At 47.2% G+C, this 16937-nt stretch overlaps 1 protein-coding gene across 1 annotated transcript in view; it reads right to left on the reverse strand.

Annotated features, from left to right (window-relative positions):
- Positions 1-5529: 5529 nt before the first annotated feature.
- LOC138735892 (potassium voltage-gated channel subfamily KQT member 2) overlaps positions 5530-16937 on the reverse strand; it is a 73082-nt gene continuing 61674 nt past the window's right edge. The window contains 3 exon segments of the mRNA XM_069884496.1: positions 5530-10372; positions 13337-13460; positions 16252-16383. Of these exon segments, the coding sequence (XP_069740597.1) occupies positions 9659-10372; positions 13337-13460; positions 16252-16383 (970 nt within the window). The 3' untranslated portion in view covers positions 5530-9658.

Genomic DNA, 16937 nt, shown 5'->3' on the forward strand with positions numbered 1-16937 from the left:
TAAACCACCTGACCAAATAAATAAAAATAATGCAAGTAAAAAGTCAAAGTGAGGCAGTGTCTGTGGTTCATTGTTCATTCAGAAATCTGATGGCAGAGGGGAAGAAGATGTCCTTATGTCACTGAGAGCATGTCTTCAGGCTCCTGTACCTTTTTCCCCGATGGTAGCAGAGCAAAGAGGGCATGTCCTGGGTGGTGGAATCCTTGAGGATAGAGGCTGCTTTCTTAAGACACTGCCTCTTGTAGATGTCCCCGATGGAGTGAAGTTTGGTGCCCGTGATGTCGCAGGCCGAGTTAACAACCCTCTGGAGATTTTTCATGCCCGAGGGTTGGCGCCTCCATACCAGAGAGTGATGCAACCAGCCAGAATGCTCTCCAAGGTGCACCTCTAGAAGTTTTTGAGTCTTTGATGACATATCAAATCTCCTCAAACACCTCACCAAATATAGCCACTGGCAAGCCATCTTCATGATTGTATCACAGCAGACTAGCCCTTTTAGTCTGAGCAAAAACATTATATCACTAGTCCCACTGACCTGCACCCATTCCATAACCCTCCAGACCTCTCCTATCCATGTATCTATCCATTCATTTTAAAATTTTAAGTGAGCCTGCTTTTACCATGCCAGATGGCAACTTGTTCCAGACTCCCACCACTCTCTGAGTGAAAAGGTTCCCCCTAATGTTTCCCTAAACCTTTCCCCTTTCATCCTAAGTGCATGCCCTCTTGTATTTAGCTCTCCTAATCTAAGTGAAAAGAGCCTACTCACATTTACTCTGTCTATACCCCTCATAATTTTGTAAACCTCTATCAAATCTCCCCTCATTCTTCTACACTCTAAGGAATAGAGTCCTAACCTGTTTAATCTTTTAACAGCAGAAAAGACATCAATACGTTGAGAGCAAATTCACAAGGCTGTTGCTAGGATTGAGTTGTAGGGGGAGTCTGGACAGGCTGGGTCATTATTCCCAAACGCAAAGGATGCTGAGGGGTGATCTTATGGAGGTTTATAAGATTACGATCACCATGGATAAAGTGGAATACTCAGTCTTTCTCCCCAGGGGAGATAATTTGAGAACTAAAGTATATAGGTTTAAGCTGAGAGAGGGGGAGGGGAAGAAGGTCCTGAGGGGAAAGGGACCTCCCAGTGGCCAACCTTTTTAACTCCACACCCTTTGCCACACTGACATGCCTGTTCTTGCCAAACCAAGGCTACCTGGGAAATGGAAGAACACCACCTTATATTCTGCTCCCCAACAAGACAGTATTAACATCAACATTCTATACTCCCACATACATCCACCAATGATTTCTTCCCTGCCCCTTCCTCCCTCTTCTCCTCTCCCCCACCTTTTTTATTCAGGCACCTGCCTGTTTTTGCTTATACCTGACGAAGGGCCCAAGTCTGAAACTTTGATCATCTTTTATTTCCTACGGATGCTGCATGACCTTCTGAATTTCTCCCACATTTTTGTGTATTGCAAAATTTTCACCTCATCTTTGTCTCATCGTAGTCGGCCTCATCAGCAACAATGATGAGTCACGCGACAGAGAAGAGGTGCAAAATCTGGTGAAGTGATGCGAGAGGAACAACCTGAGTCTCAACGTGGACAAGATGAAGGGGATGATCATGGACTTCAGGAGGATCAGGAATGACCACCCTCTGCTATACATCGACAACTCTGTCGTAGAGAGAGTGGAGAGCACCAGGTTCCTTGGAGTTCACTTGATTAATTACCTATTGTGGACACTCAGCATCTCTTCACTTATCAGGAAGGCACAACAGCAACTACACTTCCTCAGAAGACTGAAGCGGGCAAGGCTGCGAGCCACCATTATGTCAACCTTCTACAGGAGCTCTATTGAGAGTGTCCTGGCCGGCTGCATCACAGTGTGGTATGGTTGCTGCAGAGAAGTCTATCCACTGGACCATAAGAGTGGCAGAGAAGATGATTGGAGTCTCCCTCCCCCCATTGATGTGATCTACTGAGATCGTTGTCTGAGGAGGGAGTGCATCATTGAGAACCCCTTCCACCCCACACACAGCATCTTTCAGCTGCTTCCATTTGGAAAGAGATATAGGAGTATCAGAGCCAGCACCACCAGGCTGAGGAACAGCTTCTTCCCATGGGCAGTGAGAATGCTGAACAACCACAGGAACTGCTCACACTAGCCACCTGAGATGCTCACATTCATATATCAATATTTATTTATTTGTATATATGAAATACTTGTCCTGAATATGTATTATTTGTCTGTATACATCTGGTTGCGTGTTGGCATATTTTACACTGAGGACTGGAAAATGCTGCTTCAGGTTGTACTTGTACAATCAGATGACAATGAACTTGATCTCTGATTTAAACAGTGACCCCCAATTCTAGATCCTCCCACAACAGGCAACATCTCCACTCCTACACTGTAAATACCTCTCTCAGCACCTGACATGTTTCAATCAATACCCCTCTCATTCTTCTAAACCCCAGCAGATACAAGCGCAGCGTATACAAATGTGAACTGCCAATTCCAGAAATCAACCTCTGAGCTGCTTCCAACACATTAACTCCCTCCCAGCACAGTTCTCTGGACACCGCTCCCTGATGTACCTGAAGCACAACCTCCTCGCTTGGCATCCAATGTCCTCCCACTGTTAACTTTCCTCATCACTTTTTGCCGCACTCTCACCTTCTCTGAACAATGCCCTAAGTCGCTCAGGTCCTCACCATCTCCCTGTGCTGCAACCTCTCACCATTTACAGAATGTTTTAGAATTTATCCTCATCTTACAGCACAGATCAGGCCCTTCAGCCCAGAGTATTGTGCTGACCAATATAAACCTACTCCACAACCATCTAATTTTTCATTGCAACACACCCATAACCCTCTATTTTTTTCTCATCTATGTGCCTGCCAGTGTCTTTTGAATATCCCTATTGTACCACCCTCCACCACCACTCCCAGCAACGCATTCCAGGCACCCACTGCTTCCTGACATCTCCCCAAAATTTTCTGCCCCTCACCTTAAACAAAAGTCCTCTGATACTGGCCACTGCTGCCCTGGGAAAAAGGTGCTGGATGTCCACCCTCATGCATGTCATAATCTTATATTAAGTCACTTCTCTTCCTTTGCCTATCCAAAGAGAACAGCTGTAGTTCTGTCAACCTACAAACTTGCATGGAAACCTTGAGGGATCTATGGACATGAACCCCAAGGCCCATCTGTTCCTTCACTGTTAAGAATCCAACCATTAACTCTGTACTCTACCTTCAGGTTTGGCCTTCTAAAGTGCATCACTTCACACTTATCCCGATTGAACTCCATCTGCCACTTCTCCATTCAATGCTGCATCCTGTCAATAGCACATTGTAAAAATGACAACCCTTTACACCATCCACTTCTCCAATCTTTGTATCACCTGCAAACTTACTGACCGACCCTTTCACTTTTTCATCCAGGTCATTTATAAAAATCACAAAGAGCAGGTGTAGCAGAACAGATCCCTGTAGAACTCCATTAGTCACCGACTTCCAGTTCCATATTCTACTGTATATACTAGAGTCCATGGTTTGAGATTGAAGGGGGAAAATTATAAGGGGAACATGAGGGGAAATTTCTTCACGCAAAGGGTGGTTGGGATGTGGAATAAGCTTCCAGCAGAGGTGGTTGAAGCGGGGACATTATTTACATTTAAGGAAACACTGGATAATTACATGGAGAGGAGTAGATTGGAGGGGTATGGACCAGGTGCTGGTCAGTGGGACTAGGAGGGTGGGGATTTGTTCCGGCATGGACTAGTAGGGCCAAACTGGCCTATTCTGTATTGTATATGGTTATATGGTTACTCATGTAATAGTTGATCCTGTGTAAAAGTTGACCCTCCTATTTTTGGTCCCGACAAGCCCCGCCATAGATCCTCGCCCTGGCTGCCCACCGGAGCTCCCAATGCCCTGACTGCAGATCCTTGTACTGGTTGCCTATCCAAGATCTAAATGCTTTGAATGATGCATGTTCTTGCCATGGACAAAAGTATGATGTGTGTAAAGGTCAATCCCCATCCCAAAATTTGACATGAAAAATTGACCCCCAAAACTCAATTATTACATGAGTACATTCTACCCTCTGTTTTCTGCAATCAAGTCAATTTCAAATCCAAGTTAATGTGCTGAAAAATTGCAGATGTGAGGTGTTGCATTTCCGAAGGACAAACCAAGAGAGAACATACATGGTCAATGGTCAGGCACTGAGGAGTGCAATAGAACAGAGATCTGGGAACACAGAGACATAATTCCCTAAAAGTGGTGTCATAGGTGGATAGGGTTGTATCAAGAGCTTTTGCCATATTGGCCTTCATAAATCAAAGTATAGGAATTAGGATGAGATTATAAAGTTGCCTCAGACATTAGTGAGGCCAAATTTGGAATATTGTGTGCCGTTTTGGTCACCTAACTACAGGAAGGATATCAATAAGATAGAAAGAGTGCAGATTTACTAGGATGTTGCCTGGACTTCAGGAAATGAGTTACATGGAAAGGTTAAACAGGTTAGGACTTTATAACCTGAAGCATTGAAGAATGAGGGGAGATTTGATAGATATTTAAAATTATGAGGGGGATAGAGTAAGTAAATATACGTAGGTTTTTTTTCCACTGAGAGTAGGTGAGATACAAACCAGAGGACATGGGTGAAGGGGAAAAATTTAGGAGGAAACTTCTTCAGAGAGTGGTGGGTGTGGAACGAGCTGCCAGCTGAAATGGTGAATGCATGCTCATTTTGAACATTTGGATGGGAGAGGTATGGAGGGCTAAGGACTGGGTGCAGGTCAGTAGGACTCGGCAAAAAAATATTTCTGGCAGACTAGAAGGTTGTGTGGATCCCATGCCTCAACTTTTTAAATGAATGGTGAATCTCACCTGCTGCCATCCTAACCCTTGTGTCTTTGCACCATCTGGAAGATAGGTCAGCAATGTGATGGGGACCTCCCCAACAACCTGCAAGATGCTTCGCCTCACAAGGACAAAGCAACCTGTAGAAGCAGCACCTTAAACCTCCATCCACCCACCCCCCATCTACAAAATACACCGCAGCCTCCCTGTGCTCACATCCTGACTTAAGACGTGGCCTGTCTAAATCCAGGCAACATCCTGGTCAATCTCCTCTGCACCCTCCCATAGCTTCCACATCCTTCCCTTAGGTGACCAGAACTGAAACAATACTCTTTGGTCTCACTATATATTTGTAGAATTGCAACATGACCTCTCTACTCCTGAACTCAATCCCACTTTTAATGAAGCCCAGCATCCCATAGGTCTTCTTAACTATCCTATCAACCTGGGCAAGGTCCCTTTGTTCATCCACACTCAAGTATCTTTATCCTTCCTTATTAAGTTGGCGCTTTGACCAGCTTTTACTTCAGTCACAGTGCCTGCAGACTTTCATAGTTTACTTTGGGGGATGACAGCTGAAGAACTGGGCAAAGTTAACCTGTGAGTGGCAAGAATCCTGACCCAACAACGAGACAGAATGTGCACGTACTTTGTAAGTGTATACCCTTTATTTAATAATATATAATTCATGGAATCTTTACAAACGCAGTCAAACTCGCGTACAGTCAGTCGTCGCCGGGCCAGGTTGAATTGCAGACCTGGATAAGCAGCAGCTTGCATTCTCAGGTCAGTCACCAAGGGTTGAGTTAACCCTCGACTGGCACCCCTCCATTGCTCGAAAGACAAGTCAGTCCCTCGATCTCGTCTCGGTGTGGGGAACCTGCTTCCAGCACTCCCGGAGGAAGCCCATTTCCATGTAGAACAAGGCTCCTCTGTGTATAGAAATTGTAAAAGTTCCGATAAATATCTTGTGTAAATGGTTAACCCTCCGAGTAAAAAGATGTGGGTCAGGAAATCAAATTCCAGAGTGGTCGTTTCAGCTACTCACTATTAAATTGTATAAATGAAATAGGTTCAAAATAGCACTGGAATGTGTGTACATGCCTAGCAGAATATCAGTTAAAAGTAAGTACATCAACTGATGTTTTACGCTGCAAATTCATGCAATGTCTTCCCTTGACGACCGCCTTTAGAGAGTCTAGGTTCAGGTATTTCCGGCTGGGGGGGGGGGGGGGGGGGGGGAAGGGCTGCAAGGTGAAGCAGTTCACGTAGTGCGAGGTCGGAGTCAATGCAGCACACTGATCGCCAGGAGTGAGTGGGTGACAGGCGCAAGTCTAGTCCAAAGATCCATGGGGACAAGAGACTGCAGGTCTGCATGCTATTCTGATCCCCAGGAGTGAGTTGCAAACTGGGATTTAATCCAGTTGAGAAGTTAAATCTGGAATAGCCTATAGACTGGCATCTACTAGTCTATATTCAGGAATGACAGAGGCTGGCAAGGTTCAGGGGATCTCTACTTTCGACTTTCACTCCATTCAGGGGATCCATACATAGAATGGCTGACACACAGGAACGTGGTCGGCTTGAAACTAAGGGTGGAGTGTGAACGTTTCCTCTGGGTGGACTGACATCGCGGCGAGTGAGTTACAGACTGGAAGCTAATCGAGGGGTTCGAGAGCGTTTGTGTATAGTTCGAAATTCCTGAGAGTGGACCTCAGTGTAGAACCTCATCCAGAACATCAGAAATAACGATGTTCGGGAGTTACAGGCTGGATTTGAGAGCTTAGGAGATTTAGACAAGATTCCACCTGGAAATTAATTTAAGGGCTTGGGGATTTACATGGAAGAATGAGTTGGGAGAGTTAGTTAAGGGCCGAAAACTCGTGGTCAATATGTGGAATAAACTCCCTGGCGTTGAGGTTGAGGCGGACTTTCAATGAAAGGATTCAGGGAGTGTATACATGGCTTAACAAGTGTGAGTTATGCATTGGAATGTAAATGTCGACTGCTTTTCACTTTCGATGCATGCTGAGTTTATCCATCACGTTTGGATACAGCATTGGGTTCTAATCGAGAGGTCTGGGAAGGAATTAACAGTCAGTGTTTTGCAGGTGACAACTTATATCGGCACCCCTTGGGAAATCTGAGATAAAGCTGAATATTTGTGAACTAATTGAAATGAGATGTATATATGTTTTTGTGTGCCTGTGTATGGATGCCTGAATCCATATGTGCCCATGGCTTTACCTGTGTGTGTGTGTGAGAGAGAGAGAGAGTCAAACAGCCCTCTGAACTCCAGATAGAAACCTGTCATATTAGTAGGTAGATGTTCTAACACCAGAAGTGGGCAGCCCATTCATCGAAGCCTTGGAATAATTCACTCAGACTCTGTCAATCACGAACAATGGACCCAAACATTAGACAGTGATCAACAAGGGGGACACACTCACAAAACCGTTAGCAACCACGGACTTGTCTGCTGTAACTGTCACCCTCAACCCAAGGTGCCTGGTGGGACTGAACATATAACACATGGTCATACCGAAGGCTTGGTGAAAATATGGGTCTGATGGAGGTGAGAGGTAGAGAGTTAAGGAAGAAAAACTTGTTTATTCAATCACAGGATTATTAGTTAGACCAGAACATTCCTTCATTTCCACCCCCCCCCCCCCACCCTCTTCTGAAGCAGAGGCAGAGTCAACTGCTCAGAAGATCTGGAATGACAGATAAACCAGGTAAAGTGAGTTCACCATTACTAATACTGTTTTTGCTTTTTAACAATATCCTGATCTATATAATGAACTGAATTTAGTATCCCCAGCTGTCCTCAATTCCAGGCCTCTAGCCAATAGTCCTGTGAGTAAACCACTGGGAACACAGGGCCTTGGCAGCTTCATCACCTTACATGTTTGACTCAGTGGCAATTCGGAGGTTTGGGAGAGGGAATGTCATCCTTTACTGTAGAGGTTCAGGTACAGGTGGTAAAATCGGCAGCCTCACACACATGGGGATCGTGGGACTGCGGCAAGGGCTTACAATATGTTCCGAAACATTTGTTAGTCTTTTACATTTTCTAGGCTGTGAGAATGCTCACTTCCCTGAACTAAAAAATTTGGGAAACCTCCAATGCCTCACATTTTGTCCAGCAATCCCAGAATGGTTACAGTGCAGGTAGAGGCCAGTTGGCCCATTGAGTCTATGGGCTTCCCCTGAAGCACCTTGGGATGTATCAAGGATACCATGCCAGGGTATGTTGCTGAATTGGGACCAAAGGTGGAATTTGCGTCAGTGGTCGAGCCCTAGGGGTAATTAAAGCTTTTGTACACATAGAAATAAGGGCTTGGTGTAAACTAGTTCCCAACTTCAGGGTTAAACCCTGGGTGGAGTTCCTGCTAATCACTCAGGAGTCAGACTTTGCAAAGATGCAAGGCTTTAGTTTAAGAAGGCACAATGTATATGTGCAAAGTGAGCCTGCCCCATGTTCTCACCCAGTCTCCTGCATTACCTAAAAGTTCAAGTAAATCTCTCGGACTTGGACAGTGGCCATGGGTCACCAATCTGCTTTGAATGGATTCATCTGGAGGCAGAGCAAATGGGTGGGTGTCACTCAAGACTTCTGCTGACAAAGAGCTCATTTCCAATTGGCTGTGTGTGTCCAGAGGATGGAGTGTGCGTGACAGACAGAGAAAGGTGGAATGGAGAAACGTCTGGGTACAGACCCAATCAGTTACCCCCAGGGTCGTTGTCACCATGAAGGAGACTTGACGTTGAACCCACCTGAACATCCAAGGTGAAAACAGGAGTCGCATTTCTTGGACCTCATGACATCCCCAAGAAACCAAGGCCAATGGCCTTAAAAATGTGGGCACAGTTGTTATGTTAGATTACAACAGCTGCCACTGAAAGCAATGAGCTGATAAGGCCATCGGTTCAAGGGCAGCAGGTTGGGTTCTTCTCCCTTGCTCGTTTTCCAAACACCATGGTGGGAACTGGGATTGATGCCTGCTCCAAGAGATGGTGCACCATTCACTTGCTGAACACGTTCAGAACGATACAATCCACATCATTAACGTGGAAGGAAATATTGCAAAACAAAACGTGAATCGAGCCAATAGCCTGAGAGCTTTCAGCCAACTAGCAGGAGGATTGATTTGGAATCAATATCGTTACCAGAGTGGCAAAGGAACAGGGAGCAGCTCGGGGGCAGAAATGAGAGCTGAAGCCAGATTAATGGACCAGCCCAGGCTGATGGGCAGAATGCCCTCCTCTGTCCCAGACTCTCTGGGATGAACCAGGAAGGGTGATGTCAGTCAGACCATGGGAAGGACACCTGGGATCCCAGGTTGTATCTGGCCTTTAGGCAAAGCAGTGGGAGATGAATAACTTTCCACATGACAATGGTCAGTACCCAGGGAAGGGAGCAGCTTGACCCCCTATTCCTGAATTGCTTGCTAGGGAAAAGCACTCCAATCACCTCCTCACCTTTCCTTTAGCTAGCTAAGCCGCTGTCCTCCTTTCCTCCCCTCCCCCTCCTCCCCCATGGTGGTACATTCAGTGGTCAAAGGCCTGAAGGACAGCAGATCATGGGGGCTGCTCAATGCAGTGGGATGGGGCTGAGAGGAGACAGTTTGGCCCTTAGGATGTGGCTGGGTGATCAGTGGGTGGGAGAAGGCTGGGCCTTGGGACAGGACGCAGGGATGCCCTTGACCTTGTTCCCGGCTAGTTGGGCGAGTATAGACTTGGTCCCCACTCCCTGGATGAAGTGTTTCCTCTGTTCATTTTGAAATCCATGCAAACTGGCAGTGGGCCCCATCATTGGTGCTCGGTCTGGGGGGACCACATGGGGTACATGCATCTGAGTCGGTATCTGACTCCCCTTCGGCAATGTACAGTCTGACCTTGGACCAAGGCGTGAAGCCAGGGTAAGGGCCATTCTCAGCGTTCTCCCTGGACTGCGAGATGCTGAAGCCGCTGTAGGATCGCTCCAGCTCCTCGTGGTCCACTGAGGGGATGGAGATGGATGTGTCACTGTCCCGATCCTTCAACCCTGCATCCGGGCACTTGGACACATGGTCCTCATGTCTCCCACCCTCTGACCCTGCTCTGCACATCCGATCATGCGAGGCAGAGGGCGGCGGTGGGATCCGAACAAAGGCCGTGCTGTCACCCACTGGAGAAGTGACAAAGGTGAGGGTCCCGAGGCACTGGCGATTCAGGACGTCAGCTGAGGGCTGGTGGCAGGAGGTTGATGGTGGGCAACCTTGTGGAGCCATCTGTCCGGGGAAAGGCTTGTGCGCAGTGCAAGAGCAGGTCGTTTTGGCGTTTATGTTCTTCTCGCAGAGATGCAGGTTGTCTACTGGGCTGTGGTATGGTGGGGCAGGGTCAGGCTCCTTGGAAACAAAGTAGGCCTGTGTCTCTGACGGAGGAATGCCCATGCGCTGCATGTAGATGTTCACCAGGAAATCCAGCTTCTTCTCCATGGAGTGTACCTGCAGCATACAGAGTGTTCACTCGGCCCCAACCACTCCACCCTGCCCCATCCAGTCCTCCCCAAAACATCCCCCCCCTTCCCCATCCCCTACTCCTCCTGGCCTGTCCCTGCCCACTGTCATGTCCCTTCCCATCCCCGCCACCTTTCCCTTCCCCTTTTCCATCCTCTCTCCCTGTCCTTCCCCCTCATCTCCTCCCCTCCCCTCTCCTCCCCATCCAACAACTAGACCCCTAACCACTCACTCACACACCAGAGACAATTCCCAGTGGACTATAACCCAGCAACCCACAAGTGTTTGGGATGTGCAAGGATACTGGAGAACCCAGGGCAGATTCCACACACCCAGCACCTGATACCAGGACTGTACCCAGGTGTCTGCAGCTTTGAGGCAGGAGCCCTGCGCCATACGAGTGAGCCTCACACTGTGAAATGAGGCTTGATTCATATTGAACTTCCCTCACCTGCTCGTTCTGTGCAATCCCCTTTTGTAATGAACTAAACACAATGAAGAGGACATCTGTGGCATCTGCAACAGAACTGAATAACCTTTCTCCAGGATAGCCGAATCACACCTCCACTCATGCCTCTCATCCATCACAGTGAACACCAGTGCTCTGAACCCCTGCATTTAACCTCACCATGAGAACTGGGTATCTGCAAGTTGGTGTTAGGTGAGATATAAACCAGAGGACATGGGTTAAGGGTGAAATGGGAGCTGTTTAATTTTTTTTAAATTTAGACATACAGCATGGTAATAGGCCCTTTTGGCCCACGAGCCCATACCGCCCAATTTACATCCAATTAATCTACAACTGCCGATACGTTTTGAGGTTGGGAGGAAACTGGAGCACCCAGAGGAATCCCACAGACATAGGGAGAACATACAAATTCCTTACAGACACCACGGAATTCGAACCCTTGTCCCGATCATAGACGCTGCACTAATCGCTACACTAACTGTGCTGCCCTTTAGGCTTGGGGTAGTTTCTTCACACAGAGATGAAGGAAGTGTGGAATGAGCTGCCCGTTGAAGTGGTGAATGTGGGCTTAGTTTTAATGTACAAGAAGAATTTGGACAGGTACATGGATGGGAGAAGTATGAAGGGATATGGACTGGATGCAGATCAGTGGGACTAGGCAGAATAAGAGTTTGGTGCAGACTAGAAGGACCAATGGTTCTATGGCTCTAGAGGGTAGAATCAGTGGTTGAACAATAGCTCCCACTCCCTGGGTCACCTTCATCCTTTGGCAAGGTAACAGGTGGCTGGATCCCAGAGACACAAAAAGAAACACAGCCAGTTCACCACTCACGTCCACAGGTGTAAACCACAGCTCTGGGTGGCTCAGCTACATCGAGGTGGAGGTGTATCTGCAATCAAATCCACAGGGATACACTTCTGTGCAAGCATATTTTGAAATGCATAGCTACACTTCCTTGAGAAACAGCCATTCTCAACAGGGGCCGCAGCACATTTAAGTAAAAGCCTTTTTTTTTTCACCTCGTGACACAAATATGTTTTATGTAGTCGCCAGTAGGATGGAAGTACGAAGACACCAAAACGTGACTGCTTCACAGGGAAGTGGGGGAGGGGGGCCTCAATAAACTTTGAGCAGAATCGTAAGGAGGCTACAACCTCTTCTCTCTGCTCCCTTCAGGTAGAAATAACAGGTCTGAAGTCCAGCACCAGTAGGTTCATCTTCCTACAGCTATCAGACTGTTGAACCTCCCAGTATCAACCTAACCCTGACTATAAGGAATCATCAAAAGTTCCACATGCACTATTGAAACATCACATTTTTTATTGCACTAACTCCAACTGTGAATATTTATCTATCTTTTTTTTAAATTTACACTAAAACCCTTGGCCAAAAAAAAATCAGAAATAGGTAAAAAATACACGTTTAAAATTGGCGTGCCTCGCCGAAAGTTCGCCAATCATACAACACGCAGCCTCAAGCAACTGGAAAATTCACTTATCCGGCATCTACTAATCCCCATAAGTGCTGGATACTGGGAATTTTACTGCATTATCTCTTTCACAGTCTCATGGAGTATTATGGTCTGGTGTGTCTTGGGTATCAACTTGTCTGCAGCAAGAGAGATTGACAGCATTTGTACATTGAACTTAAGTGTAAGAGTTTCTATCTGCCTGCCGTCCTGCATAGTTAACTCCCCAGAGACTAACCCAAGATTAACTCATTGCAATGTACACACCACAATCCACCCATGGACAGACAGCTTCTCTAATGCATCAGACTACTCCCAAATTCATGTCAGCAGAGACTAATGGTCTGTTTTTGTGCTGTGTACAAGATCATATGGCACAGGAGCAGAAGTAGGCTGTTCAGCCCATCGAGTCTGCCTCACCATTTAATCATGAACTGATCCATTTTCCCATTCAGCCCCACTGCCTGGCCTTCTCCCCATAATCTTTCATGCCATGGCTAATCAAGAACCTATTAATCTTTGCCTTAAATACATCCAATGACATGGCCTCCACAATCGACTGTAGCAACAAATTCCAGAGACTTACCATCCTCGGGCTAAAGAAATTCCTTCGCATCTCTGTTCTTAGTGGACACCCTTCAATCCTGAAGTTATGATCCCTTGTCCTCAACTCACCAACCATTAGAAACAACCTTTTTACATCTACTTCATCCACACCTCATTCTCCTAAATTCTAACGAGTACAGGCCAAGAGCTGTCAACGCTCCTCATATAACCCTTTATTCCCGGAATCATCCTTGTGAACCTCCTCTGAACCCTTTCCAATGTCAGCGCATGAATGATGACCTCCAGTTGAGGTCTTACCAGTGCCTTATAAAGCCTCATCATCACATCTCTGCTTTTGCATTATTCCCCAAGACCAGATCCTGTCCCAATTTATGCTCCAGGTATTAAGTCTTGAATCTGTTGTTGGAAGTGTCCAAACCACTCTCAACACAAGGCCTCAGTCCTTACCTGTCGCTCCATCTTATTGAGTCTCCCCATCATACTGGGATCTTCTGGAATCTCTGGCTCCGCTGGCATCTTGGAGCGATCTTTCTCCTGTATCTGGGGGCCTCGCCCAACAATCTGGTCGACTCTACCATGGGGTGGGGGGGGGGAGGGGGGAACAGACAGCTCAGGTAATAGATTAGAATGTAAAGCAGCTCTAGGTTCATCCAGACTATCCTAGAGATCACCAGAGGGTTAGAGACAGGAAATGCAAGGCAACAGGTCTCTTCGTTGAAGAGAAAGATTTGCCTGAGGAGAAAAGGTTCCTTTTTAAGAAGATAGATAGGTGGATAATTTTCTTTCTTTTTGTGAAGCAGGAGGGGAAGGTTGAGCAAAAGCCTGAAAGAGATTGGAGCAGAATTTCAGAAGCACATTCCCCAGTAATGCAGTCTCCATAAGCCAGTGACATGCAGGGACTGAAACCAAGGTCAGAAAGTAAAACATGCAGCAATGAAGAGCTGGGACTGGAGACATTTGTATGGGAAAGTAGTGGGTGGGAAAGGAGGAATCCTGAAGCTGGGCGAATGTCCGCGCTCAATGACCCACTACAGGGGAGATTATAATCTTCCCACCTGCTGGAGTTACAGGCTCATTTAAAAGGTGCATGCTGAGAGAGGGGAAAGTGAACCTCCTTGAATCCAGCTCTCACCCAGAGACAGCCAGCATTGTGGCCTAGATTCCCAAACTTGCATCGGCCAAAGTTTATATACAGAGTGATTATCCCACATACAGTCGGGGCTGGTGGCCATAATGATCTGTATATAGAGCAACATCCCTCTAACTGAGGAAGCAAAGTGGAAGTGAACAATGAGGTATGGGGCCAGGCAGCATCTACAGAGAGAAGCGGACAGTCAGCGTGCCAGATGATAGTGTAAAGTGGTAATATCGAGTATGAAAAGAGAGCGACAGAAGAAGGTGACAGAAGTGGAGAGACGGGTAGAGGAGACTGCTGAGGAGGAGGGGGTGGGGACAGGGAGAAGGGAGATTCCGGAGGGCTGTGGGATTGCAGAGACAACAAAGAGTTTGAACACAAGGTTGAAACTTCTTTTGGATTGAGCAATACGAACTTGTGCACTGCTGAGAACTCTATCCAGGCAGGACAGTGTTGGAAGGGATCCGGTGTCTGGAGAGTCAGCCATCTGTCCTGGGAAAGATCTATACACTCCTTGATGTTGAATCTGATGGGCCATCAGTGCAGGCTTCAGCATGGGGTCTCTGGGTGGCAATGGTGGACACCTCTCCCAGTGCCCTGCCGTGTGGTTAGCCCATGCTTCTCACAACATCATGCTTGCATGCAAACCTCAGCCCAGAGCTTTGGTCCATTCAATTCCTGGCACCAGGATTGTAAACATTCCCATCGTCCTCAAAGACAGCAAAAAAAAAGCATTGAGTGTTTTGCAGTGGTGCAAACATTCCCAGCTAAACCCCTTCTTCAGTCTTCTCTCCCACTCTACCCTCTGCCTGGACCTTGCCACGTCACTCATCAGTGCTGAGTGCATCTTAAATGTAGCCAAACAATCGGAAGAAACAAATTTTATTATTTTAATTAAACATCTAGACTACTTATCCTGCAGAAGGGGTTTGGCTGTTTGAATAATTACTCTTGAGTCAGAAGAAAATCATTCTGTTGATGATTCCTAACCTAGGAGAGTATTGGACTGAATCTTTGAAAGTGGTGTGGATGCCTTTAAACTTCTTATGCCGGGGAGTTGAAGGGGGTGGAGGGCCGAGAATCATATCTATCCTGGTAGAGTAAACAAGAGAGAAAACCAGCAAATGCACACTGAGGCCACAGAAGGAATTTGCATCATCACAGTCAGAATTATCACACAAAAAAGAGGTGAGCCTGCCCTGGGAACAACCCGAGCACCCCACCAAACACCACCCCCCCCACCCCACCCACAACCAAACAGTTCCTCAGCATTGTTACTTACTGCAGATCTGTTCTTAATGCAGACAATAATCATTCCTCTGCAATACACAACCTTGCTGGTGGATACATCGATCTTTGCTTCTAATGGACAGTGCACAACCTGCTGAGTTTCTCCAACTCATTTGGATGCTTTATTACTATCACAGCATCTGAAGACTTTCCTGTTTAGCACCATTTCGTGTGTGCGTGGGAGTATGCATGTATACGAGTATGCACCTATGTGCGTGGCTTGCAAGAAAGAACACACATGAGCCTATTTGTGTTGGGACTTGAAGAGGGGGTATATATCTCTGACTGAAAATGCATCAAATGTCCCAACACAACTGGCTGTCCTGCCGTGAATTGTCGAGGTGTGCTTATGGAGAAGATCATGTCCCCAGTTTCAATGCACTGACACTCCTCCTTCAGTAACCCTGGATGCTGTATACAGCTTGTCTCCACACCAACTGGGTGCTGTACACTCCTTTGGCCTGCCTCCACATGGAGTGAGGAGGAAGACTGCTTCAGCAAATCACATGTTTATCTGCTGGCTCGTCGATCCTTCTCACTACCTGTCCAATAACCACCACACTCTCTGGAAGGACAGACACACTGGCTACACGACGAGCTGCCAGCTGACTATTGGGGCTGGAGTGTGAAGAGTTCCCCAAGTGCCCATCCCACTCAGTGTGAGGAGGGTAGGGGTTAGTATACAGTACTGAGAGTGGGTGTTGGGTGTGAGGGGATGCCAGGTGACTGGCCCACAAAGGGTGACACATTGGAGAACACAGGAGTGAGATGGAGAGCAGGTGTTGGGTGTGAGGGGCTGCCAGGCGACTATCCCACATGGTGTGAGAGTGGGTGACACATGGCGTGAAACTGGGAGCATGTGTGGAGTGCAAGGAGCTGCTCAGCGACCATCCCACAAAGGGGGGGACAGGAGGTGGGACTGGGACCATGTACTTGCCTGGACTGCAGATATTTAATCCTGGACAGCATGTCCAAGTGCCCGGCGGAGTACTGCTCGATCACATCCATCACATCGTAAGGCCGCAAGCTCTCCTTGAACTTCCGCTTGGACACCAGAAAACGCATAATGCTGCAACGAAAGTTGCTGGGATGTTAAAGGGGTGGAGGGACGCGAGAGCAAATGGTATTCTGGGAAGTGCTGAGTCTGGCTGGGCTCATGGAGCAGCTCCAACCTTCCTTTACCTGTGACAGCAGACTAAGTCATCAACAACAAAGGCAGTACGCTGTTATTGCTAGGAATTGGGGCTTCCCTAGACCCACCAATACCAAAGATGCCCTTTCTCCTCCCCAGATGATAAACTCCTTGAGGGTTGCAGCAAGATGCAGAGGTAGGGTGAAGTGTCACCCAACGTGGGCTTCACATTAAGGGCAACAGGAACCCTGAGAATGACCCAAGGGATGAAAGCGTTCACATATGAGGAGTGTTTGATGGCTCTGGCCCTGTATTAGATGGGGGGGGGGGGGGGGGGAGGGGGTGGAGAGGGGGTGGAAATCTCATGAAAACCTACGGATAATTAAAAGAGCTGGATAGAGTGGATGTGGAGAAGACGTTTTCAATCATGGGAGAGTCTCAGACCAGAGGGCACAGTCTCAGAATAAAAGGATATCTCTTTAGAGAGGAGA

The sequence above is a fragment of the Narcine bancroftii genome, chromosome 6, assembly GCF_036971445.1.
Source record: "Narcine bancroftii isolate sNarBan1 chromosome 6, sNarBan1.hap1, whole genome shotgun sequence".
Classification (NCBI taxonomy): Eukaryota; Metazoa; Chordata; class Chondrichthyes; order Torpediniformes; family Narcinidae; genus Narcine; species Narcine bancroftii.